Source organism: Mixophyes fleayi, chromosome 11 (assembly GCF_038048845.1).
Source record: "Mixophyes fleayi isolate aMixFle1 chromosome 11, aMixFle1.hap1, whole genome shotgun sequence".
Taxonomy (NCBI): domain Eukaryota; kingdom Metazoa; phylum Chordata; class Amphibia; order Anura; family Limnodynastidae; genus Mixophyes; species Mixophyes fleayi.
This window is the reverse complement of record NC_134412.1, coordinates 6,045,150-6,072,813: the sequence shown is the minus strand read 5'-3', so window position 1 is coordinate 6,072,813 and position 27,664 is coordinate 6,045,150. Positions and strand designations below refer to the sequence as shown.

The following is a 27,664-nucleotide window of genomic DNA, read 5'->3' as shown; positions in this document are numbered from 1 at the left end:
CTCACTAACTTGCCTCAGCATTCATTGCATTCTTTGAAAGTTGTTTTATGCAATAATATGTTCTCGTTATTTAACCATATTACTCCTTCCAGCTAAATAATCAACGTCAACGCCTCCCAGTGACACTTAACAATGGTCGGGTTAAGCTCTACCAGGCTGGCATTTTCCTCACAATTGTGACTGACTTCACCTTATTGGTCTTCTATGACTGGAACTCCTCTCTATATATATATATTTCCAGCAGCTACTATGAAAATGTTTGTGGAATGTGTGGTTACTACAATGAGAATCCTGCAGATGACCTAGCTACACCAGCTGGCCCTCAGGAAAATAATTTGGCTGATTTTGGCAAAAGTTGGAGAGTGGAGGATGGAGACAAGTTGTGTTGGCACAATTGCAATGGGGAGTGTAAAGTTTGCCCTGAGAATCTTCGGAAAATGTATGCAAGTAACACATGGTGTGGAAGAATATCTGAATCAAACAATGGTCCATTCCGTCAGTGCCATTCCAAAATCGACCCGCAAATCTATGTAGACAACTGTGTGTATGATGTATGTCTAAATGGAGGGTCCAAACAAATTCTGTGCCAAAACCTAGCAACTTATGCCTTATTTTGCCAAGGAAACAAAATCCGGATTGAAGAATGGAGACAGCTGACCGGATGTCGTAAGTTTAAGTCTTATCTCTCTCGTGTCTATGATGTGATATATAAACAGCTTGCTGTGAGCATTATTACTATTTGATTATATCTTGTACCACTTCCTATTCCAGATAAGCTCTGGTCATCCATCTCAATGAATTTTATTGGGAACCTATCCTATTCTAATGGTTTTACTACCAAACAGGGGTAGTGGACTGTTTTAGTAAGATGACCCATTTTACTTTTTACTCCTCTTCCGGCATGCCATCCTCAAACAACCTTGCCTCATTGTTCGCCCATAATATTTTAAGGCCAACAGAGGATCTCAATTTATTGTACAATTTTGGAGGTCATTCTATTCTACACTTGGCATAAGTTTTTCTTCACCATATCACCCTCAAAGCTACAGGCAGATAGAAAGGATCAACCACTTACTGATACAATATCTCAGATGTTATGTCTCTCACCTTCACAAAAATTAGGCACTTTAATTGAACTGAGGCAGTCTCCTGGGCAGAATTTTCCTGTATAAAACACTCTTCATGCATCATCCAGTACTTCTCTGCTCTTCTGTGTATGCAGTCGGCATCCTAAGGCCTGTTATTTAAGCTGATACCCAGGTCTCAGAAGGTGTTGTATTCGAGGTAACCATTGTACGTCTGAAAAGCATCTGGAAAACAGCGGCTTTCTCTATTGTTGCCAGACAATCATTTTTTTTATTTTTTATAAAACTATAGAGGGTGTAAAGACCCCCAAAACGTGTAAATTTGTACCTAGACAAACCAAGTTGCGATGCTTTATCCAAATGCAATCTCCCCTCCTCCCCCTGCAGTTTAACATGGTTTTGCTAGCATTGCACCTCTTCTTTCACTTGACCAACTTTATTTCCAATGCCAAAATGCCGGTCTGTAAATGAATCCTCCCATCAGGTAGACAGTAAAGATTAGAAAGCAGAAGCTCAAGTGAAAGCAGCATTGTAGTGCTGCTGAGGTACACTGGCCTCCATATAAATAAAAAATAAGAAAAATAAACTTTATTAATTTAAATAAATTTAAGTTTAAAATACAACTTTTTTATACTTTATTTACTATATATATTTTAAATAACTTGCACTTGGAAGGCTACTTTTTAATCCTAACAAAATAAAAAATAATACAGGGACCATGCAACCCCCAAATAATATAATAATATTATTATAATAATAATTATTATTATTATTATTATTATTATTATTATTAATTATACATTAATCGAGAACATTGGCCAATTTAAATTAAAAAAAAAAGCACCATGTATTTTCTTTTTCCCACTTCAAAGAAACAGAATAGAAAAAAAACAAAATGATAGTGATATTATTGTCAGAAAAATGTAAAGTACATATTTTCAAAACAAGTAAAGCCAGTGTCTGCCATTTATGGGTATGAAAAGTTATGTAACAGTAAGATGAATAATATATTTCAAAGCATTGCACCATCAGCTTTTTGACCAGCACCTTCATCATATCTCAGTCGGACCTTAAGCTGTGGGAGGGGCTTCTATGGAGTGGGAAGTTAATACTTTATAACAGTGGAATGTTGGGTTAACAGACAACATGTTACATTCATGGTCCATATCTGACAAGTTCAATGTAGGGGTTTAGTGCGCCTTCAAATCTCCACATATGAGGCCTCTACTCATACATGTGATAAGTTAGAATTTGGTATTTTATACTAACATCAGTTCTAGATTTTCAAAAGTTCCCAAACGGGAGTTCTAATAATGATCTCTCTTAAAACAGGTTATACAGTGCCGTGTAGAGTAAAACAAATAATATGTTTTCATTTATCAATTCAAGTAAGGGGCACATGATATAAAATCATAGTAATATGAAAGCATGCAGTCGTTATCTAATTAAAGCAATATCAATATAGTACATTTCATCCACCTCTATGACATATACAATCATTTTTAAGATCACATATAAAACTTTCTTCATATCATAAACTTCATGGGAAAAAATTTAAGTACAAGCTCTTTTATTATTTAACTTTTTTTTTGTCCCATTCTCAGCTATGCAGTGCCCTGCCAACAGTCAGTACAAGCTATGTGGTGACTGTCCTCTGACGTGTAACAATGCAGCCCTACCCTCATCTTGTTCTTCATTATGTGTGGAAAACTGTCAGTGTAACAGTGGGTTTGTGCTTGATGGAGGAAAATGTATACCAAAGGAAAATTGTGGCTGCATCTTTGAGGGGAAACTTTATGCCTTAAATGAAAAGTTTTATGGCGACACTAAGTGTGAGAAGCTGTGCACGTGCAACGCCGCCACCAAGACTGTGGACTGTAAAAGTTATCAGTGCAAGCCTAGCGAAATTTGTTCAGTGATCAGCGGCATCCAGGACTGTTACCCCAAATCCTATGGTACATGCACAGCTTCAGGTGATCCCCATTATACCACCTATGACAATCTTAACTATAACTTCCAGGGGACATGCATCTACCTGTTTTCAGGAGTCTGCAAGAATGCCGGAGATCTGGTGGACTTCCAGATCTATGTTGAGAATGAAAATAGAGCCAACAAACTGGTTGCTTACACCTCTGGATTCAAAACAGATGTATATGGTCTCAGCATAAATATCAGGCGCCAGAATCCGGGCAAGATTGAGGTTAGTTCTTCAACGTTGTCATAGTTTAAAAATTCTATAAATAAAACAATAGATCAAAATAAAGATTATTAAAACAGCAATCCCACAGTAAAGATTTACATAATTTGTTATTCACTTAGAAAGTTAAATATATTTTATACATGAGTCTGTCCCAGTACAAATCGTGATTTCCTTTTCAAAATCTCTCTGCATGGTGCAAAATATGACTGCCAGTTTAATTCTTTGCATGCCATGTAGAGGGAGAAGAATATACCGTACACAGAGCAGAAAGAGCTCAGAGGGGTTTTCCAAAGCTTCACTACTCATGTGCCGTATGACTGAGGTTGCCATGGTAGTCCATCACACTGTGCATAATTTGAAATCCTTAACAGCGGCATAAAGAAACAAACCAAGGAAAATGGTAAAATTAACTTACAGCCTTTCATTGTGATGTTGAATAACACATAACACTTTATGTCAGAGGTGACATTCAATGTTGTATTTCCAAACACCAACAGTTTACAAACCACCTGTTCTCTGAAATGTAACAAAATGTCTCCTAAAAAGTGACTGGAGAATTGTACCATTAACTTATAATTACCAAGTAAGCTCCTCAGCAGGAATATACACAGTTAAGCCAAAACATTAAAACCACTGACAAACAAAATTAATGAAATTCCCCTCGTGTCGCCAAAAAACAGCTGTGATCCGTCAAGGCATGGACTCCACAAGACTTCTGAAGATGTCCTGTGGTATCTGATACCAAGACTTTAGCAGCAGAACCCTAAAGTCCTGTAAATTGTGAGCTGAGACCTCCAAGCCTTGGACTTGGTTTTCCAGCACATCCCGCAGTTGCTCAATCGGATTGAGATCTGGGGAATTTAGGCCAAATTTACACCTTGAACTCTTTGTCATGTTCCATAAACCATTCCTGAACAATTTTTGCAGTGTGGCAGGGCGCATTATCCTGCTGAAAGAGGTCACTGCCATCAGGGAATACCTTTTCCATGAAGGGTAAACTTGGTCTACATCAATGTTTAGGTAGGTGGTGCGTGAATGCAAGGACCCAAGGATCCCAGCAGAACATTGTCCAGAGTATCACACTGCCTCTGCCGGCTTGCCTTCTTCCCATAGTGCATCTTGGTGCCATGACTTCCCCAGGTAATCGATGCACACACACACACGGCCATCTACATAATGTGAAAGAAAATGTGATCCATCAGACCAGAACACCTTCTTTCATTTCTCCATGGTCTTGTTCTGGTGCTCACATGCCCACAATAGGCACTTTAGGCGATGGGGTGTCAGCATGGGCACTTTGACCGGTCTGCAGCTACACAGCCTCATACATAGCAAACTGCGATGCACTGTGTGTTCTGACACCTTTCTATCATAGCCAGCATTAATTTTTCAGCAATTTCTACTACAGTAGCTCTTCTGTGGGATTGGACCATCAGGCTAGCCTTCGCTCCCTACGCGCATCAAAGAGCTTTGGGTGCCCAGGAACAAGTCTCATGTGAGTCTCTCCCCTGGGACACTTGCTTATCTTATTGCATGTAAGTCATGCCTCCCAACTGTCCTGATTTAGGTGGAAGATTGCTGATTAGAGGGAAATGTCACACTGTCCCATGTATAAAGACTTTTATTCAGATTCTGGGACATGTTAGAGATATGTTCCACTAAATGATGTCCTTTTATTGCCATGCATACCAGGTATATGCAGCATTAAAGGGGTAATTTTAGGGGATGGAGAAGGAGGTTTGGTTTGACCTGGTGTTTCTGGGGTGATGTGGCACAACTCCAATATGATGCGGCCATACCTCCATGTTAAGGGACCGCACAGTATGTCCCAAATAAAAGTTAATAATTGTTGGGAGGTTTGGATAAGCAACACTTAGTAACTACTATTTTATGAGACCAGTAAGTGCTGCATGATTAGAATCTGCAATTAATATTCAAATAGTTGTCAACAAATAGAGGATACTGAAAGTGGCACCTGGTTAGATAGGGGACATAGTGGACCAATCAGGTTCCACTTGTAGTTCATAATTGTAAGGAATATTACCCAGTTCCACATCCCAAGTCCATTCAGGTGCTTCCTGCTTTTATTTAAGGGCTTATTTATGATCAGGATAGAGGAGGGCAAATGCTTATCAGTAGGCAAGTGGAGTTCTCCATCAACATTTTTCTTAGTAAATAAAACATTTGAGGTAAGCTGTTTAAATGCTGTGCAATTGGTTTGAACACCTACAATTCTACATGGCTGCAAAGGTGGTTAACGGAACAAGCTGTCTGTATTCGTGGAATAACAACCAGGCAGAGGGGGGAGTTGCTTATTTAGAGCACTTCGCATCTGACCTCCAATCAGTTTGCTAAATAGCAAATAGCGTCAGTCATTCTGTGTTTTTACTTTCACTGCAGCACCCCCACACTGAGTGGCAGCCCATGATATGGAGAGGTTGCAGCCGTTAGCTTTTTTGGGTAATGGGCTAGGGAATGCTGCACCGGTCTAAGATTTCACACCACAGCGCCCCACTCCAAGTAAATTAGATACTACAATGCCCCATACAAGGTAAGAAGCTAAAGGGACTGGAGCCGTGACAAGGAGAGGAATGGTTACCATCAGGTACATGCACAGACCCATCACAGAACCCTTTCCAAAAAAACATGGTGATCCATGTTTTGGCTCAGAACCCAAAGATTGGCGAATGATAATATGAAAGTGCTTTTGTTTAATGAAATATATCTCAATTTAAGTTAAAATTATGGTAATAGATTGTTTTTATAGCAGTGGTTGAAAACCATTTCACTGATGAAAAACACATCTGAAAAAATCCTGTTATAATGACTTTTTTTTTTTACCATCCTTCTTCCAGCTGAATGGGGTTTTGATGAACCTGCCTTTCTATCCTGACAATGGTAAGATGTCTATCGACAGGCAGGGCTCTAATGTCATACTTCAGACAATATTTGGTTTAAGAATATCCTTCAACTGGGATAGTCGAATTTCAGTCACAGTTCCACAGGCATATGCAGGAGCTCTGTGTGGTCTTTGTGGCACGTTTGATGGTAATAAGAAAAATGAATTTGTAATGAAGGATGGCAGTGAGGCTGGAGGTCCAGCAATCTTCGGGAAAAGCTGGAAAGTAAAAGACACACCTGGATGTTCGGATGATGATAAGGCAAACTGCCCTAAACTGGCAGAGATGGCTAATGTCTACAGAGCTATTAAAACGGGATGTGGCATGCTAGTCGACAAAGATGGACCTTTCCGTGATTGTCATCAGAACATAGATCCCGAAGGAAGCTTTCAGGACTGTGTGTTTGACGCTTGCTTCTACAATGACAGAGAGGATATTGTGTGTAAGATCATAGCCAGCTATGTCACTTCTTGTCAAGCAGCTGGTAACGTTGTTAACAAATGGAGAACTGACACATTCTGCAGTAAGTGTAATATCTTCATATCTTACATCTTGTATCATTTGAAATTATTTTACACTATAGTGCATTAAAGTTCTTTCTCCACTTTGCAGGCCCTAAATGTGATAACAGCAGCCACTATGAGTTGTGTGCAACTGGATGTTCTCCAACATGCTTCAGTCTTTCTCCTCCTGTGGGTTGTAACACTTTATGTTCTGAGGGTTGTTTCTGTGATGATGGATTTATTCGTAGTGGAGATGGTTGTGTACCTGTTAATCAGTGTGGCTGCACTTATGGGGGTGTATATTACAAGTCAGGTGAAATATTCTTCTCCGATGAGCTGTGCAAACAACAATGTGAATGTACTGAGTCTGGGCAGGTTGAGTGCAAGTCTTTCACCTGCGAAGTCAATACAGAGTGTAATGTCCTGGAAGGGGTCAGAAAATGTTACCCAATGGGTTCTGCAACTTGCTCTGCAGTAGGTGCTTCCTACTACATGTCATTCGATCGTCAGTCCTTCCAATTCCAAGGAACCTGCACCTACACGCTCACCAAGACGATCATAACTAATTCTAATTTGGAACAGTTTGTCATCAATGTGAAGAAAGGAAAAGGCCTTTCTGAATTGGTTGCTCTTATCAATCTGGTTTCTATTGAAGTTTATGGATATATCTTAATTCTTCAATATAACGTGAATGGTAAAATCAAGGTATGTCTGACATGGGACTAATGATTAAGCCCACGTTGCTTGTTTACATAATTTTATAACACTTTTCACCTACAATTTTTTGTCAATTTTAAGTCATCTCCCAATGTTTGCAGTTTGCATATTTGTTATTCCATTTTAATACATTATTGTTTTTGTTTTTAATATAACTGTAAATTTATTATCATTCAATTTTGTCAATTAACCTTGACTAAACCATTCCATAATTTACTTTAAAGATAAGGGCAATATTGGCTCTACCTTTCTGTATGACTGTTTCTAACAGTTGATCCCCAAACAATCCTGTACATGCTCCATTGTGTGGCAATAAAGTCACATTACAGTACAGGGATAGTTATTCCTTAAGTCAGACCTGGACACCCTATCTCTCTACAGGTGTTGTGAAACTACAAGCCCCAGCATCCTTTGCCAGCTAATATCTGTTAGGGTATGCTATGACTTATAGTTTGATAACACCTTGAGAGCCACAGATTGTCCAGGGCTACCCTAGATCTTCCTTTACTCATACTCAGACCGAGAGATGCTAAGTGCAATTTAATAGCAGCCAATTAACCATCAGTATGTTTTGGAGTGTGGGAGGAAACCAGAGCACCCGGAAGAAACCCACGCAAACACGGAGAGAACATACAAACTCCACACAGATAAGGCCATAGTCGGGAATCGAACTCATGACCCCAGTGCTGTGAGGCAGAAATGCTAACCACTGAGCCAAAGCCCTTCTACAGGCCATACTCCTGTCACTTCAGTCTCAGGCCCTGTGTGGTAGGCACCTCATTTCCAACATAATATTGACTTAATTACAAAGTCTTGCTTGAAAGAAAAATCAATGTTGTCAATTAAGATCTTATTAAAGGTGAATGCAAAGGGGTAATATCCTGTTTCAATTGTGGTCACAACCCTGTTGCAACTCAACTTGAAGGGCAAGAGACAACTCTTCAGGAAACTCAAAAAGGGGACAATAGAACTCTAGTGTCAGTAAATACAATCCATCCACAATTTTAAAAACAGGAGAGATATATATATATTTACATATATATATATATATATATATATATATATATATATATATATATATATATATATATATAATCTCACTATCTCCTTAACCTCTGGATTTCACTTCCTTTACCCAATTGAAACTACCCTCACTAAGGTCACTAAATTTCGCTAAATCGGAGGGACACTTCAGCCTTTTTATCCTTTTTCAACCCCTCTGCTGTCTTTGATACCATTGCCCACTCACTCCAATTTACAAGCTCTTCAATCTATAAGCCTTTGTGACACTGTAGACTTTTGATTTTCTTCTTACCTCAACAAACCACTCCTCTTTAGATTCTGTTTCTAGCTCCACCTCCTCCATTCTTCCTTTATTTGTCAGAGTCCATTAAGGATCCATTCTTAGTCCCCTGCTCTTCTCGCTGCATACCTCCTCCCTTGGTGACCTTAGCAAATCATTTGGCCTCCTGTATCATCTGTATACTATTGACACTCAGATCTATCTTTCCTCCCCTGACATCTCCCCTTCACTCATATCTCATGTGTCCTGTGTCTCAGCCATCTCATCTTGGTGCTTTCTTAAACTCAATATTTGAGAAATAATATTCTTCCCACTCCAGGGCTCCCTCACCTCTCACCTCTTTCTGCTGATAACACAACTCTCTTTCCTAACTGTCAAGTCCGCTGCATATGAATCATCCTTGACTGCTCCCTCTCCTTCAAACCTCACATTCACTCCTCATTATTTAATCCCCTGTAATCTCTCACCTTGATTACTGTAACCTCCTTCTCCCTGGCATTCCCCACTCCCGCATTGTCCCTCTCATGTCTATCTGTAGTGTAGCTACACGCCTTATTTTTCTCTCCCGTCGCTTTATCTCTGCCGTCCATCTCTGCCATTCGCTACATTGGTTCATTGTGGTTTACATAAATAAATTTAAACTCCTTACCCTCACCCACAAAGCTCTCAACCAACCCCCATCTTCAAACTCATCTCTACCCACATTCCTTGAAGCCCCTTTTGGTCTGCCAATGACCATCACCACTCTATCATACTGATTACCTCTTCCCACTCCCACCTTCACCTGGGCTGCAACCCACCTGTGGAATGACCTCCCCATGCCCTATCAGGTTAGCCTCTACTCTCCTAAACTTCAAGCATGCCCTTCCAACTCCTTCACTCCCCAACTTGGTAACACCTTAACAGCCTTCTAAGTAAAATATAATAATAATAATAATAATAATAATAATAATAATAATAATAATATTAGATATACAGTTTATTTTATTTTCTGCATTCAATCTATCAATATGAATTTATTATATCAATGTTTTTCATTTTATTAATTATAATTGCATGTGCACATTCTCTTTCCATTTCAATATCTAGGTCAATGGCCCCTTCTACAACCTCCCATTAACATTGGAAGGTGGCAAGATCAGAGCTTATCAGCAAGGCAGCAGAGTTATTGTCAGCACAGACTTTGGTCTTCAAGTCAGCTATGATCTTACTTCTAATGTGGTAGTCACAGTACCAGGGAATTACAAGGGACAGTTGGGTGGACTGTGTGGCAATTACAATGGTATAAAAACAGATGATTTCAAGCTACGCAACAACAACTTAGCTCCAGATGCCCGCACCTTTGGCGCAGATTGGAAAATTCCTGGTGAAACTTGTAACGATGGATGTGGTGGCGCCAATGATCCATGCCCAGACTGTGATAATAATAAAAAAAATAATTTCATGTCTAATTTTTATTGTGGATTCTTAAAAAATTCCAATTCATTAAGTTCTTGTCAGAAACAATTCAATCCTGACACTTACGATAGCTGTATATCTGACCTGTGTACCAGTCTTGGGGATCCAGTAATCCTATGTCAATATATTCAAAGTTATGTTGCCGAATGCCAAGCAGCTGGGATCGCCATTCAACCATGGAGGACTGAAGCATTCTGTCGTAAGTAAGACAGACACAACAATATTATATATATATATATATATATATATATATATATATATATATATATATATATATATATATTGTGTATTGATTCAGTGCTACCAGTGTACAGGGTACTTTACAAAATTACAAGTAACAGACAATGGAAAAACAGAATAATGTAAAGGAATACTCCAAGTGTTTTTAAAAGAGTTCTGTAAGTTGCCTAATCATAGGGGATTCGAACACAGCTTATTTTTCTGCAAGTAGGCAATGTGTGTACCTTGATTGGATTTTAAAAGTGTAGTCAAATGAATGTATGTGTGTCTGCATTGGGTAATCTGAACATTTCTCAAACAAGAGTAAAAGATTAATATTCCCCACATTTAACTCTCTATTGAGCCAGATCTAAGTGTAGGTTCTCATCTCACATCTTCATTCGCGGTCACATGTGAAACTCACAAACAAGCACCATGGTGAACAAACCCTAAGTAACTACCTTGAGGGGGAGGTATAGAGTATAGGTTAATCAATTCAATTAAATTACGTTCAATGATTGTGTCTTTTATCTTTCTCCAAACTAGCTTTCCGCTGTCCACCCAATAGTCACTACTCGATTTGCGCTGACGTCTGCTCTACATCCTGTGCCAGTATCAATGACCCAGTCAAATGTCCTGCCAACTGTTCCGAGGGCTGTGAGTGTGATGACGGCTATCTTTTTGATGGAACGAACTGTGTATCAATAGACAAGTGTGGTTGCTTTGAAGATGGCAGATACTATAAAGTGGGTGTACCTGATATTTTTGTTTCCTTTACATAAAGCGCCACAGCTTCCAAATAATCCTGTCTTTTGCCACAAATATCCATCATTTTCAGTTTTGTGCTGTAACCTAGAATGACCAATCAGATAACATCTTTCTAGCAGTCTAGTGTAGCCAGACAAATTAAACCAAATATTTTACAGGTTAACTTGATAAACAAAATATATATTCTACATGAACAATTTTATATAATTTGCCCTATTTTTAAAAGTCACATCTGGTTTTTCAAAATAAGAAATCCCCAAAGTCTGCCCTAACTCCCCTCCCTTCTGAATAATAATAGGTGCCCTCTCCACCCCACCACCATCCAATGGGAGGAGCTGGGGGCGTTCCAACAATGGCACAGAATAGGCACACCGGTGCACCTAGCTTAGCAGACCAGAATTATTGACACGATAAAGGGGTGGAGATGGCCCATTTTTAAGCATACTTCTTGCTGTGTGGAGTGTAATGACCGTCTAATAGTCCTATCGCTGTCATGACCAATTTCAGTCAAAAATGACTGAGCAGGATCTTAGGGGAAAAATCTTATTGTTTTATTCAAGGAAAGGGCGGTTGAATTGGTAAGAGGTTGGGCCCCCCCTGGTGACTTATCTACACCTAGGGACACTTCTAGGTGAAGAGACTTCTCATGAGAGTGGACATTAGTGACAGCATTGAAGCTCTATTTGGTTTGCACAAACTGTATTTCACTCTTCAGTAGCATCCAGTAGCTGCGTTCCATTTTAATTATTGTTTTTTATTTTACAGCCAAAGGAAACTATTTTATCCAACGACTGCAAAAAAGACTGTACCTGTAATTCAAAGGGTGTCCTTACTTGCAAAGAAACCAGCTGTGTCACAGATGAAACATGCCAACTCATATATGATGTTCTCACTTGTGCCAATAAAGGTACAAATTACCATCATAATTATTTTGTCTGTGCTATAGTGTTGTAGATCATTATTAGCCAACTTTTTATACTGCTAGGAAAAGAGTGAAAAAGTCAAAATATAAACATGGAGTTGGTTTGATGACTGTCTAAGGCTTATTTGCTAACAATGCATTTAGGTGCAACATTTGTACTGAACCATCAATCAATCAGCAAATAGATTGTATCTGTCTAAAGTGGGATTTCTCAACCTGTAGTACATGTACCCCAGGTATGCATCTGATAGATTCAAGGGGTATTTCAGTCAGTTATTCAAAATAACAGTTTAGATGGGATATGCCGTCAATTGCATTTACACACGTTTTAATGTGTCACGAGAATAATCACATTGTTGGTGCGATACACTTGGTGAATGATGTATTGAGTCCTTAGCCATCTTCTGCGACACTAACATTTCTCTGACACTTTGTAAAGATTTTTCCAGACCTTTGCTGATACTTGACACTTAAAATCAGCTATGAGTAAACTTCACAGGACTCAGTTCAACAGTTGGACTTCAGAATCAGAAAATGTAACAGATTCTGAATCAAACAAATTTGTTGTTTTCATCTCTTTGACATCTCTCCATTCCATTAAAGGCTTGGGTATGCATGTAGAACTGCAAATGCCAGCATACGCATGGCTGTCCAAAGATACTGGTGCTTGGAGAGCTACAAGCACCAGCATGCCTTGGCATATAGGGCCCGTTGGAACTTGTAGTTCCACATAATAAAGTACTAAAAAATAGCCACACAATCACTGTGTAGAAGTCATTTAATTTAAATAAACAATCACCATACCCTTGTTGTCCTCTTTATTGCACTCCTAAATCTTTCCTTCTTCCTTCTTAATCCTCCTTTCTCCCGTCTTCTTATCTTCTCCAATGATGCAATAAAAACCCTCATAGACAGTCCTGTAAGTGCCGCAATATGAGTGACAGGCTCTGATTGGTTACAAGATTAAATAAAAGGTGCTTTAATTGGTTACTTGTGTATAAACCCATGTAGGGTGTGAATGAAATTGATTCTATCAGTAAAGTTCATTGATACATTTAGTTAATTTATATATTTAATCTTTTTTTTTTTTTTTTAAACATTGCAAGAATACATGCTAATGATCATCATCTTTAACCAGAGGTCAATCACACTCAAGACTGCTACCGAGCATAACTGGAGACGCGGCCCACTTAAAATAGCCTGCATCTCTATTGGGTGTGCCACACACACATGTGCACTCATTTACTGCACTTCAGTCATCTGCATGCAGAGGGAGTTGCAATTTAAACTTAGCAAAAACTTAAAGTAAAGTAAAACAAATCAGAACTGTATGACTAAATGTTGTACTTATGCAACTCTAAATGAGGTGTGATATATTATTTTTTCTCTTTGTCTTTCATCAGTGACATCAGTAGGTCAACCTCTATAACCAGGGTAGATGTGGTCTTCAACTTTTACAGTTCCTAGAAGTAAATCTGTTCACCAATACTCATTAGCTTGCATGTCTGCAGACACTGACCAATACAACTAGAACAGGCAACAAATGAACATGCAGGAGAGGTCAGATAGCATGGTGGCTCAGTGGTTAGCACTTCTGCCTTACAGCAATGAGGTTATGAGTTTGAGTCTTGACCATGGCTTTATCTGTGTGGCGTTTGTATGTTCTCCCCATGTTTGCGCGGGATTCCTACAGGTGCTCCGGTTTTATCCCACGCTCCAAAAACATACTGGTAGGTTAATTGGCTGCTATTAAATTGACCTCAGTCTCTCTTGGTCTATGTGTGTGTGTTTGTGTTAGGGAATTTAGACTGTAAGCTCAAATGGGGCAGGAACTGATGTGAGTGAGTTCTCTGTACAAGCATTGTGGAATTAGAGGCGCAATATAAATAAATAGATGATGATGAGGATGAGATAGGCCAAGTCATACACAAAGCACAAACAGGCACAAAGATCACAGTTGAAGATCATTAAGAGTCTATCACAATAATAGGACCCAGATTAGAAAACAACAACTTATACCGGGCACCACAAGATCGCAAGCTTGGACATGCCATATATCACTTAAAGGAGCAATGTACTGTTTCTGCCCAGATGTCCATGGCCATTCACATCTCAGTAGGACTTGTAGAAAAGATGGAACTGGCCATGAGCATGCCTAATAAAACACTAGACAGGTAAGTATTTTAAACTTGCTATTGCTTTGTATTTCTATTGGTGAGAATCTCTTGCCTGAAGTCAACACAACAAAGGGCTTCTTTCATTATCTCAAAAACAGTAACTGATATAGTTTAAAACTACTCAATAAAACCCCTATTGACAGTTTCCATTGAAAACTAAAGTGTTTTATTACTTTATCGTGAGTTAATTCACTTTCTGTTGTAAAAACAAAAGAGAAAATTCCAATAGTGTTTGAAATACAGTACGATTGCAGTGATTTTGTTGAGTGAAATATGTATATGTGGGTTAATCCCCATTGCAGTGAATTACATCGATAACTACCCTTTGCAAATGAGTTCATAGGATGATAACATTTCTTAGTAAAATATATATGTCTCTTTCCTAGATAATTTATAGTACCATGAAAGTTACAGATGTCTTTGCTATTAAGATATGTTATTTTCTTACAGACCCTTGCAAATCCATTAAATGCAAGACACAAGAAACTTGCAAAATAAAAGATGGGAATTCGGTTTGTGTGCCAAATTTCTATGGTACCTGTTGGTTATGGGGAGATCCACATTATGTCACCTTTGATCAGTACAGTTATGACTTCCAGGGCACATGTACGTATATCCTAGCTAGTTACACCGGAGATGATGACAGCTTGGTGCGATTTAAAGTAGAAGATAAAAATGGCAACAGAGGAAACACGGTTGTGTCATATGTCAGAACTGTCAGCATCTACGTATATGGCTACAAGATGTCCATTGTAAAGGATGAGTATGGCAAAATTAGGGTATGTTTTGCTAAAATAAAAATGGTTAATTTTAAAGCTATCAAAAATAACAAAAAACTGTACAATTATCTTATTCTTAGTTAATTCCACAAGCTCTCTTCTCTTGTAGGTAAATGATATTATCACCAGTCTACCGGTAACACTGTTATCTGGAAAGATCTCAGCAAGTATCAGTGGCGTCTTTGCTGTAATTAGCACAGATTTTGGCCTTCAAGTGTCCTATGAGTACAATTGGTATGCTACAGTCACTCTCCCTAGCAGCTATTATGGTCTAACCGGAGGACTTTGTGGCAACTTTAACCGAAATGACAAAGATGAAAAGATCACCGTAGACAATAGACCAGTCAATTCCATCGCCGAATGGGCCACTAGTTGGAAAGTCAAAGATGACGATCCTTTATGCTTTGACTCCAATGTTATCAATTTTCCAAACTGTGATAACAGCCAAAAAAGCCAATACAAAGATGACAAACAATGTGGTCTCATCAGCAAAATCAATGGGCCATTCAGAGAGTGTTATTCACAAGTTGATTCACAAACCTTCTTGGAGAACTGCTTGTACGATGTCTGCATTAATGGTGGAGCTAAGCAATTCCTATGTCAAGCACTTAGTGCTTATGCTAGTATTTGCAGAAAGCGAGGAATTAAAATCTATGACTGGAGGACACCTTCTGGATGTAGTAAGTAACCAAACAACATCCAAAATATTAACATACTTATTGATGGGTCTTTCTATTCAGTTGACTTCAAAATTGTGAATGCCAAATGTATGAATTAAAATGAATGTTATTAAATGTCTGTATATATTATTTTTTTTATAGGTTTACCATGTCCCGAAAACAGTCATTATGAGTCCTGTGGAAATCCTTGTCCAATTACTTGTACTAATCCTACTGCCCCATCTCAGTGCTCCGACAACTGCGTGGAGACCTGCCAATGCAATGACAAATTTTTTCTTAGTGGTGATAAATGTGTGCCTGTAGAAAGTTGTGGTTGTCTTTTCACTGGTGTCTACTACAAACCTGATGAGACGTTTTGGTATGATTCTAAATGCACCGTGCTCTGCAAGTGTGACTCAAGTCTTCGCATCGTGGTTTGCAATGAAAACAGATGCAAGGCCGAGGAGCAGTGTGCAATAGTCAACGGAATACGTGGGTGCCAACCCCTACGTTACTCCACCTGCTCTAGTACTGGAGATCCTCACTACACCACTTTTGATGGCAAGAGATTTGACTTCATGGGGACATGCCTTTATCAGATGGTTGGTGTGACTTCAGAAGACCGTTCATTGCCGAAATTTACTGTGAAAGTTCAGAACAACAACCGTGGGAACAAAGCTGTGTCTCATACCAAAGTGGTCATTGTAGAAGTCTATAACTTGGTTCTGACCCTCAGCAGGGATTATCCACGTCGTATCCTGGTACGCACAATATTTCTATTTAAGTCTAACTTGAGCTTCTCACTAATGTTCCAAAAGCTTTTATGTGTGTTATTCTTACAGGAGATCTCTCTTCTGAATATGTCAGGTCCACAATGAAATGTCACTAGTAAATGAAGTGCAAGATTATCCATATAACCTCAACCCTCAGTGGAATGGATTTCCATGGGTACAGTGGAAGAATGTTGTTCCTCACATGTATTACTGTGTAGTCTGCAGGGACAGTTTCTTTTTCATTAAGGGCTGTGTAGGACATTTGAATCTTTAGATTTCAAAACATTATAAAATGTTTAGCTTAATTCGGAACTAGAGTCACATTACCCATCGTTACCTCTATAGATATCTTCCCAGTCTTTTTATACTTCATAGAACATTTTGAAACTTTATAAAAGCACTTCAAAACAACACTTTTTGACATTAAACCGTATGAAAACCTTTTGTATTATTAAGCTAGATGATATAAATGAAAAATGGACGTGTTTATAGAAAAATAAAGTTTTACAGCATAATATTTGCTCTTCAGACCAGGGCTAGTGTAACAGAACTGTTCTGTAGAGGCTGTATACATGGTGCTGAGCCAGTAATATCACAGAAAGAATAAATGGCAAACTATGGTTTGTATTTTATACTTTTTGTCCTGTATGAGTTACGATTAGAACAGAACATGAAGATGTATGCTGTAACTTCAGTTGTATATAGTGCTGTAATGTGTGTGGGGGGAGCAATTGTGCAAACCCACTTTATAAATGTTACCTTTATGCTTTAACTATGAAAATTTCACTCCTAAGATAACATGTATCTGAAGAAATTACAGGGCATGTCAGCAATAAGCCTTTCCATACACAGCCTTACATTTTCGTTTTGTTCCTTTGATGGTCTCTGCAAGTCCTTGACTCTTCCCTTACTTGTTACGGCACTGTGTGCTTTAAGCTGGGTACACACTACAGAAATTTCGACCAACTTTTTATGCCGAGCAATTTTACATGCGATCGATGGTCCGATCGCTCGGTCCATGGACTGCATACACACTAGCCTTGTTTAGGACGATAAAGGGAAGAGCGGAGGTCCCTTTAGCGACTATTTACAGCCATGTTGTCGTGAGCAATGACTGTAATTTTGTACTCACTGTTGTGGTTCGGTCGGAAGTTTATACACACTACACAGCGGAAACGAGATTGGACTGAAAATATTAAACGGTACGACCAACCAAATGAGGCGATAATCGTCCATTTGGGCAGACTTTCGACCATCGTGTCACTGCACACACTGACCCGACTTTTGAACAAGCGGTCGTATGTCAGCTGTTTGAGCCGATTATTGGACGAAAACAGTGTAGTGTGTACCCAGCTTTAGATAATGCAAGATTTGCAAAGGTGGTTGTTATAAGCAATAAACTTACTTCTATTACTGTTGTTTTAAACTATTTACCTTTCATAAAAAAATCAGTTGCTGTGTACTCTTGACTAGAGTCTGAGCACTTTTTTGTATTCAGTCTTCCTCTCTTGCACATCATGGGTGTCCTCAGTTTTAAAGTTGTCAGGTTTAGAACAACCTGTAGCGAATCAGATCATCAGGAAGCTCACAGCGGTACTGATTATTTGAGTCAGCAGATCTAGAGGGAGTCAGTGACCTATCCCCATGTGTGATTATGTTAGCCAGGACAGGGCTGCATATGACAGAGACAGTGGCATGACACAAAATGGGTAACGGAGTCAAAGTACAAAACACAGACTGAGAGTTAGTTGTTGGATGGAGCAGGGTCTCCCAACAGCACAGAGTTGTGATGTGAGGATTCCGTTCAAAATAAATTGGGAAAACTAAAGGTGACATAAAATTTTATACATCCAACTTGTTTTAAACAAATGAATGCATATTTTACTGTAAATAAATAAATATTTGTACTTATAAATAACCATACAGTATGTTTGCAGGTTTACATAAAATTAATCTGTCTAATTTCTGTTCACATTTTTCAGATCAATGGAATTGTCAGTTCTCTACCATTCTTCTACCAGGGTAATAAAGTTGTGGCATATATCAGTGGAAATATTGGTGTTATAAAAACAATATTTGGTGTCACTGTTACTTTTGATTGGAACAGTAACATGGCAGTGACTGTGCCTAGTTCTTATTCCAATGGTGTCACTGGTCTATGTGGCAATTACAACAAAGATCCGAATGATGACTTAATGGTAAATGGCAAATTGACAAGTGCAGATCAGTTTGGCGACAGCTGGAAAGTAGCAGATTTGCCTGGCTGTTCAGCAAAGTGTACCAAGAACTGTATGGAGTGTTTGCCAGCTCAAATGCAAAACTATGTTGGTGAGAATTATTGTGGGCAACTCAAGAACCGCAATGGGCCATTCAGCCAGTGTCTCTTGGTTGTTAATCCAGATCCTTTTTTTGAAGATTGCACTTTTGATGCATGTTTTTATCAAGGTCATCCGTCATCATTCTGTAGCTCCATCAGTAACTATGTTCATGCTTGCCAGGCTGTTGGAGTCAAACTTCAAGAATGGAGATCCAACAACTTCTGTCGTAAGTGCAATGCACTTATTATTTCTGTGTTTATTTTCTATAAGTACATTTGTTCTCTGTTTTCAAGCTCTTCACTGTAATATGCCCTTTTTTGCTCCCATGCGGCTTATGACGCTGTACTGCCTAGTTCTTATCTCATTCTTCTCTTCACAAAGGACTATAGAATGAAGTCAATATATAAGCAGCAAAGTAATAAATTATCACTGGGTCATGTCAACCAAAACATTTTCTTTTTCAATCTGGGAATAATTTACGTGTGTATAAAGATTTATATGTGTGAAGCAGACCCTGAATTCATCTCCTGTTGTGTAAATAACTAATAGGTCAGGCTCCAGAATTAGTTTCAGTATGAAACCAAAAAAATATAGTGCGTAAAACAGATGGAATGTGGACGGGTGCCTTTGTGATTGGGGCATGGAATTGTTGGTTCAGATTAGGGGAAAAAGATTCCAAACTTTTAAATTGAGACTACTGGGAGATGCATTACTGCAGCAGAATGTGGACCAGATCCCACCTGGATGGAGATTTCTATGTAGATGCGATCAAAGCCATGTCATATGTTTGTTGAATGATGTGAAATGAATGTATATTCACAACTAGTATCTTGCATCTAATATCACATTAATCAACTATCCTGAATGATTGTTCTAAATTACTTTGTCTCACTAGCTCCCTCATGCCCTCCAAACAGTCACTATGCGCTATGTGAAAACGCCTGTCCCGTCACCTGTCGAGATCTCTCCTCACCAACGGGCTGCAACTCCCCTTGTAAGGAAGGCTGTTATTGTGACTCTGGGTTTATCCTAAGTGGGGACAAATGTGTCCCCATTGCCCAGTGTGGGTGTGTCCATCTTGACCGATATTACCAAAAGGACGAAATCTTCTTCCCAAATGCTCTGTGCATCCAGAAGTGCCAGTGTGGAGATGACGGTAATGTCAACTGCAAAAATGAGCCCTGCAATCCTACTGAGGAGTGCAAAGTGAGCAACGGTGTCCTTGGATGTTTTGCACGTGAATATGCTCAGTGTGTGGCTACCGGAGATCCACACTTTATTACATTTGATGGCCGTAGCTATGACTTCCAGGGCACGTGCACATACATATTCGCAAAAACAGTGGTAAATGATCCGGGGCTAGTATCGTTTTCTGTCATGGTGGCAAACAACCGATACAAAAATCTGGAAGTGTCTCTGACCAGGCTGGTTGTGGTATCTGTATACAACTACTTAGTGGCCATTGAACAAGGAATGATGTGGAGAGTGAAGGTTAGTCTCAAACATTGTTTTTTTTAACAAAAATAGGTTTATAGTATAAAATAGATTTCAATAGCAGTTAATAGTGGTTTCCACCTTCCGATATGTTTAACTAATTGGCTTAAACATTGGAGCTTTGACTAAATAAATTACTTTCCTGGCTTCTTCCTGTGTTTTTCAGCATTGCATTTACTGTACATCATTAGGCAAAGTTGTCTCATTGCTCTGGAATACAACACAGCTCTGTTCTGTATTGTATGCAAGAGAAAACAGCTTTATTTTGTATCCCAGGGCAATGCAAAAAACAAACTCTGAATAATCATATAAACTCATAGCTACAAAGCACAAAGGAGAAACAGAAAAATAAAAAATGTAATTGCTAAATGTGGAACACCCCTTTGAGAATACATTGAAATTCCCCATACATACTGTATGTACTATTTATCATCAATGCTTCAAATTGACAGGTCAATGGAGAAGTCAATTATCTCCCGTTAACTCTTCTAAATGGAAGAATTTCAGTAAATCAAGAGGGCAGTAACATAATGCTACAAACTGACTTTGGTCTTACGGTTTTGTATGACACTATTTATCATGTGATCCTCAAAGTTCCTGGCACCTATTCTGGCAAAATCGGCGGTCTCTGTGGCAACTTTAATAAAGATCCCAAGGATGACTTCCAGCTTCCTGACACCACAGTTGTTAGTGATGCAGACGAGTTTGGGGCTGCCTGGAAAGTGGATGTTGCTGGTGTAGATTGCAGCGATGGTTGTAAGAAAAACTGCCCTGATTTGAAAGATGTTGACCTGAGCCCATACAAGAATAGTAATAATTGTGGTATGATGACCGATACTGATGGACCATTTAAGGAATGCCACTCCATGGTCAAACCTTCAAATTATTTTGACTTCTGCACTTATGATGCTGCTGTGCTAAAAGGGGAGGACAACATTTTGTGCAAGAGTTTGCAGGCTTACACTGCTGCCTGTCACAATGCAGGAATCAATGTCAAGCAATGGAGAACGTCTACCTTTTGTCGTAAGTCTTACATAAGCATTATTTAAGGAACATAGTAAACATGTAAAGTTGCAACTATTAGAAACACAGAGGTGGACTTCATCAAAGCATTAGTTTAGTCCAGGTTTGATAAGCCTAACTTGCTGTTCCAAAAGACTTTGCTTGACAAATGCTTGTTGGGCAAACAAGACTTTGAAGTTCCATAGCAGATGGTGACAGTATCTGATTTAGACATTTAAACAAGTCTTCCAAGTACTCTAGATCTGTCAGTTCCATACTGACGCCATTGTAGGGTGTGTTGGTTAAAGCTGTAACAACATAACATTTTGTATGTTAGTACTAGACATAAATGGCACTCACATGATTGTTATTTTAATGGGTTTCTTTACCTTCCACCTTTCTGTTGCGTAAATATCTTTCCTTCGCACTATTGATTTTGCTGAGGTTTCTCTTTGGACTGTGCTGATTGCATTTTGCTTCAGATTCCTAATGATAATGGCTACAGTTGCCAGCCAAGTTCTTTAATGATCTACGACTGCGAAAGGAGTGAGGGATCCACAGAATGACTAAAAGAGTTGTCTAACCTTGTACCAGATTTTAAAACTTTAAATCAGAATGTTTTTGATTTCTCCTAAAATTTGTTTTCAATTAGCAAAATTAAAGAAGATAATGAGGTTGTTGTTGTAATATTGAGAATGATTGGATAGTCCTTAGAGAGATATTAATATTACATTATACCAAGTGGCTCTTTTTTCCTGTTGTATCTGTGTCACAGTGATAACAAGCAGTATTCTTGCACGAGTCATGTTTAGTTCCACCACAATAAATCACGTTCTGGGCTTATTTCAGTCGGGTTCCTTTCTGTACATCATTAATGAAATATTTGTACTAATTTTCCCTTTTAGCTATGACCTGCCCAGAAAACAGCCACTATGAGCTTTGCACCAGAACCTGCGACAACACCTGCTATACGTTATCAGCTGAAGCAAGATGTTCCGAAAGATGCTTTGAAGGATGTGAATGTGACATTGGTTTCCTGTTTGATGAAGGCGCTTGTGTCAAGATGAATAAGTGTGGCTGTGTCTTTGAAGGAAGATATCTGGGAGTAAGGATCTTTTTCTATTATCTACACCCCCCCCCCACCCCCACTTTCCCAACAATATAGTACTATCTGCTGCCTTACAGATATAACATTTAAATATGAACATATAAAATAATCGTGTTTCGAAAGCAAGCCCTACAATGTGCAGAACTTTGTTGCCACAGTTTTCAAAGTTCTACGCCATCCAGTGAAAATGCTCACCGGGAAGATGGTCAAAGGACACTTTTAGTTATTGCAACTTTTTCAAAGTACTTACCAACACACATAGCAGTTGAGGTCACTCTCCCGGGACCCCCTTTCTCTGTGCTGTGGGGATCCGGCTTCCACAATGTAGAACCTAACCTGATCTGCTCCATAGGCAAAGTTGCCAGAATTTTCATAGTTTCCAAGGACACTCTGCTGTTAAGTCAGTAAATATAATCACAGCCCACATGATAATGCCTTAGAATGCTACAATTCAGATCATGCCATGTTTAGTCAATTTTATTATAACACAATTTATTACATTTTACTATTTCAGAAATGTAAATTTATAAAGGACAGACAATCAGAATATGTGCCAATTATTGCATCTAAGACACATAAAAAGGAAATTTTACTGCATAGTTTGTCAATATTGAAAAAAATAGGGACATTTCAATGGACAAAAAAGTATTGAGACAAAACTCTAAAACACAGGACTAGAGATGAGCAATATTTTGAAAATTGCTCTGGGGAACATTTTGAAATCAAGCCTAAGGATCTCTCCCAGGTGGTTGAAGGTGGGCACTAAGCTCTCCAAATTAATTAGTGAGGTGTAAGGAGAACAGTTATGGTTGGAGGTCATAGAGCGGGGGAACTCACAGATTGTAAGGGGCTCTACTTTCTAAACACGGAGCTCCAAGTAAGCACATCAGGCTAGTATGGCTGATAGTACATGGCCCTCGAGTTTCTCCAGTTCTGACTCTGAGATTGTCATGTGCAAACCTTTCTCTTCCTTTACCATCTTTAATTAAATTCTCTGTCCACCTCACCATATACCTCCATCTTATCACTTCTCCAACTTGCTTCAAAGGTAAAATCAACTCATTCCAGCAAGAACCTTCTCCTCTGTTTCCATACAAACCTTCAGCTCTTTCTCTCTCATTACTGTGGGTGAAGTCGTCAAGTTTCTCTTCTCTCTCATTCTGTTCTCTTGACCCCATTTGCTCCCAACTCTTTGGTTCCTCCCCCAATGTTTGTCTGCACCTATCTCAACCTATACCTCTCGCGACCCTACCTCTCATTCTCCAACTATCTCCACATATCTCTCTTCCTCTTTGATTCCAAACGACTTCTGCTGCTTGTTTACAACTGCCTATCTCACATTCTCTCCTCTCACTCACTTCTTGAGAATCTGCAGCCCTCTACACGCCATCAAGACTGTCCTCGCTTATGTGACTAGCAAAGTACTCACAGATCACAAGTCAATGGGTCACTGCTCTCTCCTCATACCACTTCACCTCTCTGCCAATGTGACATCATTGACCACCTCACATCAGTCAAATTCAATAGAATAGAATATTGGAACCGGTTCTAATAATTCAGGCAACTCCAGTTGCATCCCAAATAAAATGGGTTATTTAGTCAAGGCTCATGTTAACGCTTTAAATGATTCTTGTCTTCATGTCATATTACCCCAAAATATTTCCTACAGTATTCATTGTCTTGAACGAGACATATTAAGAATATTCTAAGACAAATGTGAGATTTTTTTTTGGTAAACAGGGAGCGCTCTCCAAAAATTCTCCTTCCTTACGCTTTAATATCATTTAAATAACCTTGTTGCACAAATTATTATGGGCACAAGAATAAGTGCCTTCATTCCCTGTCCAACTCCACTATCTCCTTCCATCAAAATGTGCAAAATATTGCACCCTTTCAGTTTCCACCTTCAAGCCCCGCTTCCATGCTTTACCCTATAACAAAAAAATAGGAGCATTATGTCAACCCCCATGTGTCAACTGTTTGTCCACCCCTTTCCCTTTAGATTGTAATCTCTAGTGAGCAGGGTCCTCTTCCCTCCTGTTCTCATTACCTATAACTTTTGCTCTCCGACTACACTGCGCACCTCCTCCCTGGGCTCTCTGTCCATTGAATCCACTCCTCCATTGTCTTTGAACCTCTGTCAGTGGCTTTATACCTGTTAGTTGCATCCATGTTAATGGGCAAAGAGTTCATCCTGCGCTAAATATACCCCTTGTACTCCAGTAGTTGTAGTGTTATTTTTTTTACTGTATTGTATGGTTATACCATGTACTGTCTTGTTGTTTACCCTCTGTACGGCACTGTGCCATAAATAAAGGTTATTATTATTATTATTAATAATAATAATAATAATAATAATAATAATTATGTCACAAAACAGCACTTTACTTTTGTAAATTACTTTCACATTGTCTGTACAATATCCCTAATGTTTCCTCTTTCAGGAAGGGGAGTCCTATGTCAATGTTGACTGTAGCCAGAAATTCAAGTGCCAATTTGGAGGAGTGATCTGCATCTCAGTTTCATGTAAGAGTAATGAGGTATGCATATTGCGTTATGGAGTGCGGAATTGCAACAAGAAAGAAGCAGATTGTCTGTTAGACTCAAAGTTTGAAACTTTCGATGGTATATCAGGAGCACCTGTTCCATCGGGTCCTTTCGTGTTGGCCACACTGTGTATCAACAAGGATAAAGCCTGGTTCAGGGTACTGGCAGATGTTCAAGGTTGTGGAACAAATACCCAGTCTGTCAACAGGCTCCATATCTTCCTAGTAAATGCAATTGTGACCATATCCAAGGAAGCTAGTGTCTGGGTAAGTTACTAAAATGTTCCTTTGCTGAAAGATTGAGGTTTAATATAAGATATATTGTCACAAAGAGACATTAATCTGATTTCAAAGTTAAACAGTTCTCCTTTTTATTTATTTTATTTTTACTTTTTATAGACCTCCTTTATCTAATGGCAGTTACTCATTAAATGGTTTAATCCACTAAATTGATTTTTTTCATATCCCCCTTTCTATACTACTCTATGCTCACAACACAGAATAGCCCTAATTAAAATTGAGATCTAACCCAAAAGTTGGTTGCTTAGCAGATTGCTGGATGTAAGATGTTATGCTTTAAGTTCCAATTTGCAGTAATACTTTCTATAAAAGGACAGCTAGAATCTGATTGGTTGCTGTAGGCAACATCTCCACCCGTTGGAAACTCGCAGCTTGATACATTTACCCCCTGGACTTTCAGTTCCACTCTATATGCATGAGCCAAAAATGCAGCCAAATGAAGGAATCTGCCGAGGTGACGTCATAAGATAGTCGGGGGAATTGAGTATTCAGGGCAGCTGAATTTTTGTATCGCTGATAAACACTGATACTTATTGCCAGGATCGAGGGCACATTCATAATATATAATCACTTTTGTGAGCTGGAACAATTTTTTGAAGTAATCAGCTCGACAGGGTAACTCATTTACTCATCCAAAACAGTGGATTTTGCAGAACTTATGTGTAGCTCTCCTTCTACTACATCATATAATCATGCTTTTTAGATGATAGCATTCATTTACTAGTATATGGTATTAAATATAATGCACCTTTTAAGCATACATAGAAACAGCTGAAATGTAATAATCATTTTATCATCAATTTATGTTAGGTGAACGGATGGTTAACATCACTCCCAGTTACGTTGTCTGACATGTTATCAGCCAGTGATCACAGCGGAAATATTATTGTGCAGATTGGTCAATATATGAGAGCAGAGCTCAGTCGTGACGGGTTATTGAAATTAAGTGTCAGTAACCTGATACCGGGTGATCTATGTGGAGCCTGCGGAAATTTTAATAGCCTAGGGGAAGATGATCTTCTGATGCCCAATGGAAAGCAAGCCAGCGACATCACACAGCTTATCACATCCTGGAAAGGAATTGACTTGTCTAGCTGGTGAGTTATAAAATAGTTACCACCGTTTATAATGCTATTGTAATATCCAGGGGCGCACGGAGGATTTGTCAGGGGGGGTTTCCCCCGCCCCCGGAAAAAAAATAAAATCTAGAGACCTGCCGCGCATGCGCGGCAGCGCCGTTTTGGCTGCACTGTAGTATACAGCAGCCGCGGCGCTGTCAAAGAAGCGTCCGCAGCGGTGCTGTATACAATACAGCACCGCCGCGGACGCTTCTTAGACAGCGCCGCGGCTGCTGTATACTACAGTAGGGCACTTTTTAGCGGAGGGGGGGGGTTTCTGGAGACCCAGAAACCCCCCTGCGTGCGCCACTGATATCATTATAGTAAGTGTTTCACTAGTACAAGATAGATACAGGTCTCACCCACTTTTGCCAGATGAATCATTTTTGAAAACAAAATTAAATGGAACTAGAAGATATAACTGTTTATCTTAGTTTATCTTTTCTTTCCAAATTTTATTCAAGGCTTTTGCAGCTATTTATTATTCTGGGGCTCGTGAGCAGTTCTTTTCTCAATCACTTTCAGCAGCGCTTAGCAACAGCTCTGACGTTTTACTTATTGATTGGCGGGTCGGACCGGGGGAATCCTTCTGTCTGATTAAAACAAAGCATGGCGAACACAATATGTTTTCTGCCTAGTGCTCTGAATGTCAACGTGAAGAAATTCAATGAAATGTGGGTAAATGGCGGGGGTAACTATGACTCTCTTAGGGTAGCCAAATACCCTGCTGTCTAACTAGTGATGCGTGTGAAAAGATGAACAAGATTCCCAATATCCCTGCTTACTAACTAGCTAAATCACAGCCAATGGAGTGAACTTGACAGTAGTATTATTATTATTATTACTACTATTTATTTATATAGCGCCACTAATTCCGCAGCGCTGTACAGAGAACTCACTCACATCAGTCCCTGCCCAATTGGGGCTTACAGTCTAAATTCCCTAACACACACACAGACAGACAGACAGACACGGACTAGGGTCAATTTGTTAGCAGTCAATTTACCTACCAGTATGTTTTTGGAGTGTGGGAGGAAATCGAAACACCCGGAGGAAATACACGCAAACAAGGGGAGAACATACAAACTCCTCACAGATAAGGCCATGGTCGGGAATTGAACTCATGAACCCATTGCTGTGAGGCAGAAGTGCTAACCACTAAGCCACCGTGCTGCCAACTGGGATAATATTCCCTGTTGTCTGCAACAGTGAAGAGACATGAGAGGTGTAGGATAAGTGGAAGGCCCCCTATAATTTTCTCACTAATGCAGTGAAGCGAAAGATGTATCCCAAGTGGGCTCTCGCTTCTGGCTCC

The 27,664-nt window shown here is 39.2% G+C and overlaps 1 protein-coding gene across 1 annotated transcript in view; it reads left to right on the top strand.

Moving 5' to 3' along the window:
* Window positions 1-26,332, top strand: part of LOC142107440 (IgGFc-binding protein-like) — a 60,270-nt gene extending 33,938 nt beyond the window's left edge. Inside the window, exons 18-33 of the mRNA XM_075190874.1 lie at window positions 93-666; window positions 2,690-3,285; window positions 6,141-6,708; window positions 6,798-7,393; window positions 9,798-10,083; window positions 10,932-11,131; window positions 11,919-12,060; window positions 14,703-15,031; window positions 15,141-15,711; window positions 15,853-16,451; window positions 18,446-19,007; window positions 19,677-20,272; window positions 20,728-21,298; window positions 22,183-22,382; window positions 24,830-25,198; window positions 26,042-26,332. Coding sequence (XP_075046975.1) covers window positions 93-666; window positions 2,690-3,285; window positions 6,141-6,708; window positions 6,798-7,393; window positions 9,798-10,083; window positions 10,932-11,131; window positions 11,919-12,060; window positions 14,703-15,031; window positions 15,141-15,711; window positions 15,853-16,451; window positions 18,446-19,007; window positions 19,677-20,272; window positions 20,728-21,298; window positions 22,183-22,382; window positions 24,830-25,198; window positions 26,042-26,332 — 7,050 coding nt within the window. The remainder of the gene's footprint in view (window positions 1-92; window positions 667-2,689; window positions 3,286-6,140; window positions 6,709-6,797; window positions 7,394-9,797; window positions 10,084-10,931; window positions 11,132-11,918; window positions 12,061-14,702; window positions 15,032-15,140; window positions 15,712-15,852; window positions 16,452-18,445; window positions 19,008-19,676; window positions 20,273-20,727; window positions 21,299-22,182; window positions 22,383-24,829; window positions 25,199-26,041) is intronic.
* The last annotated feature ends 1,332 nt before the right edge of the window (window positions 26,333-27,664 follow it).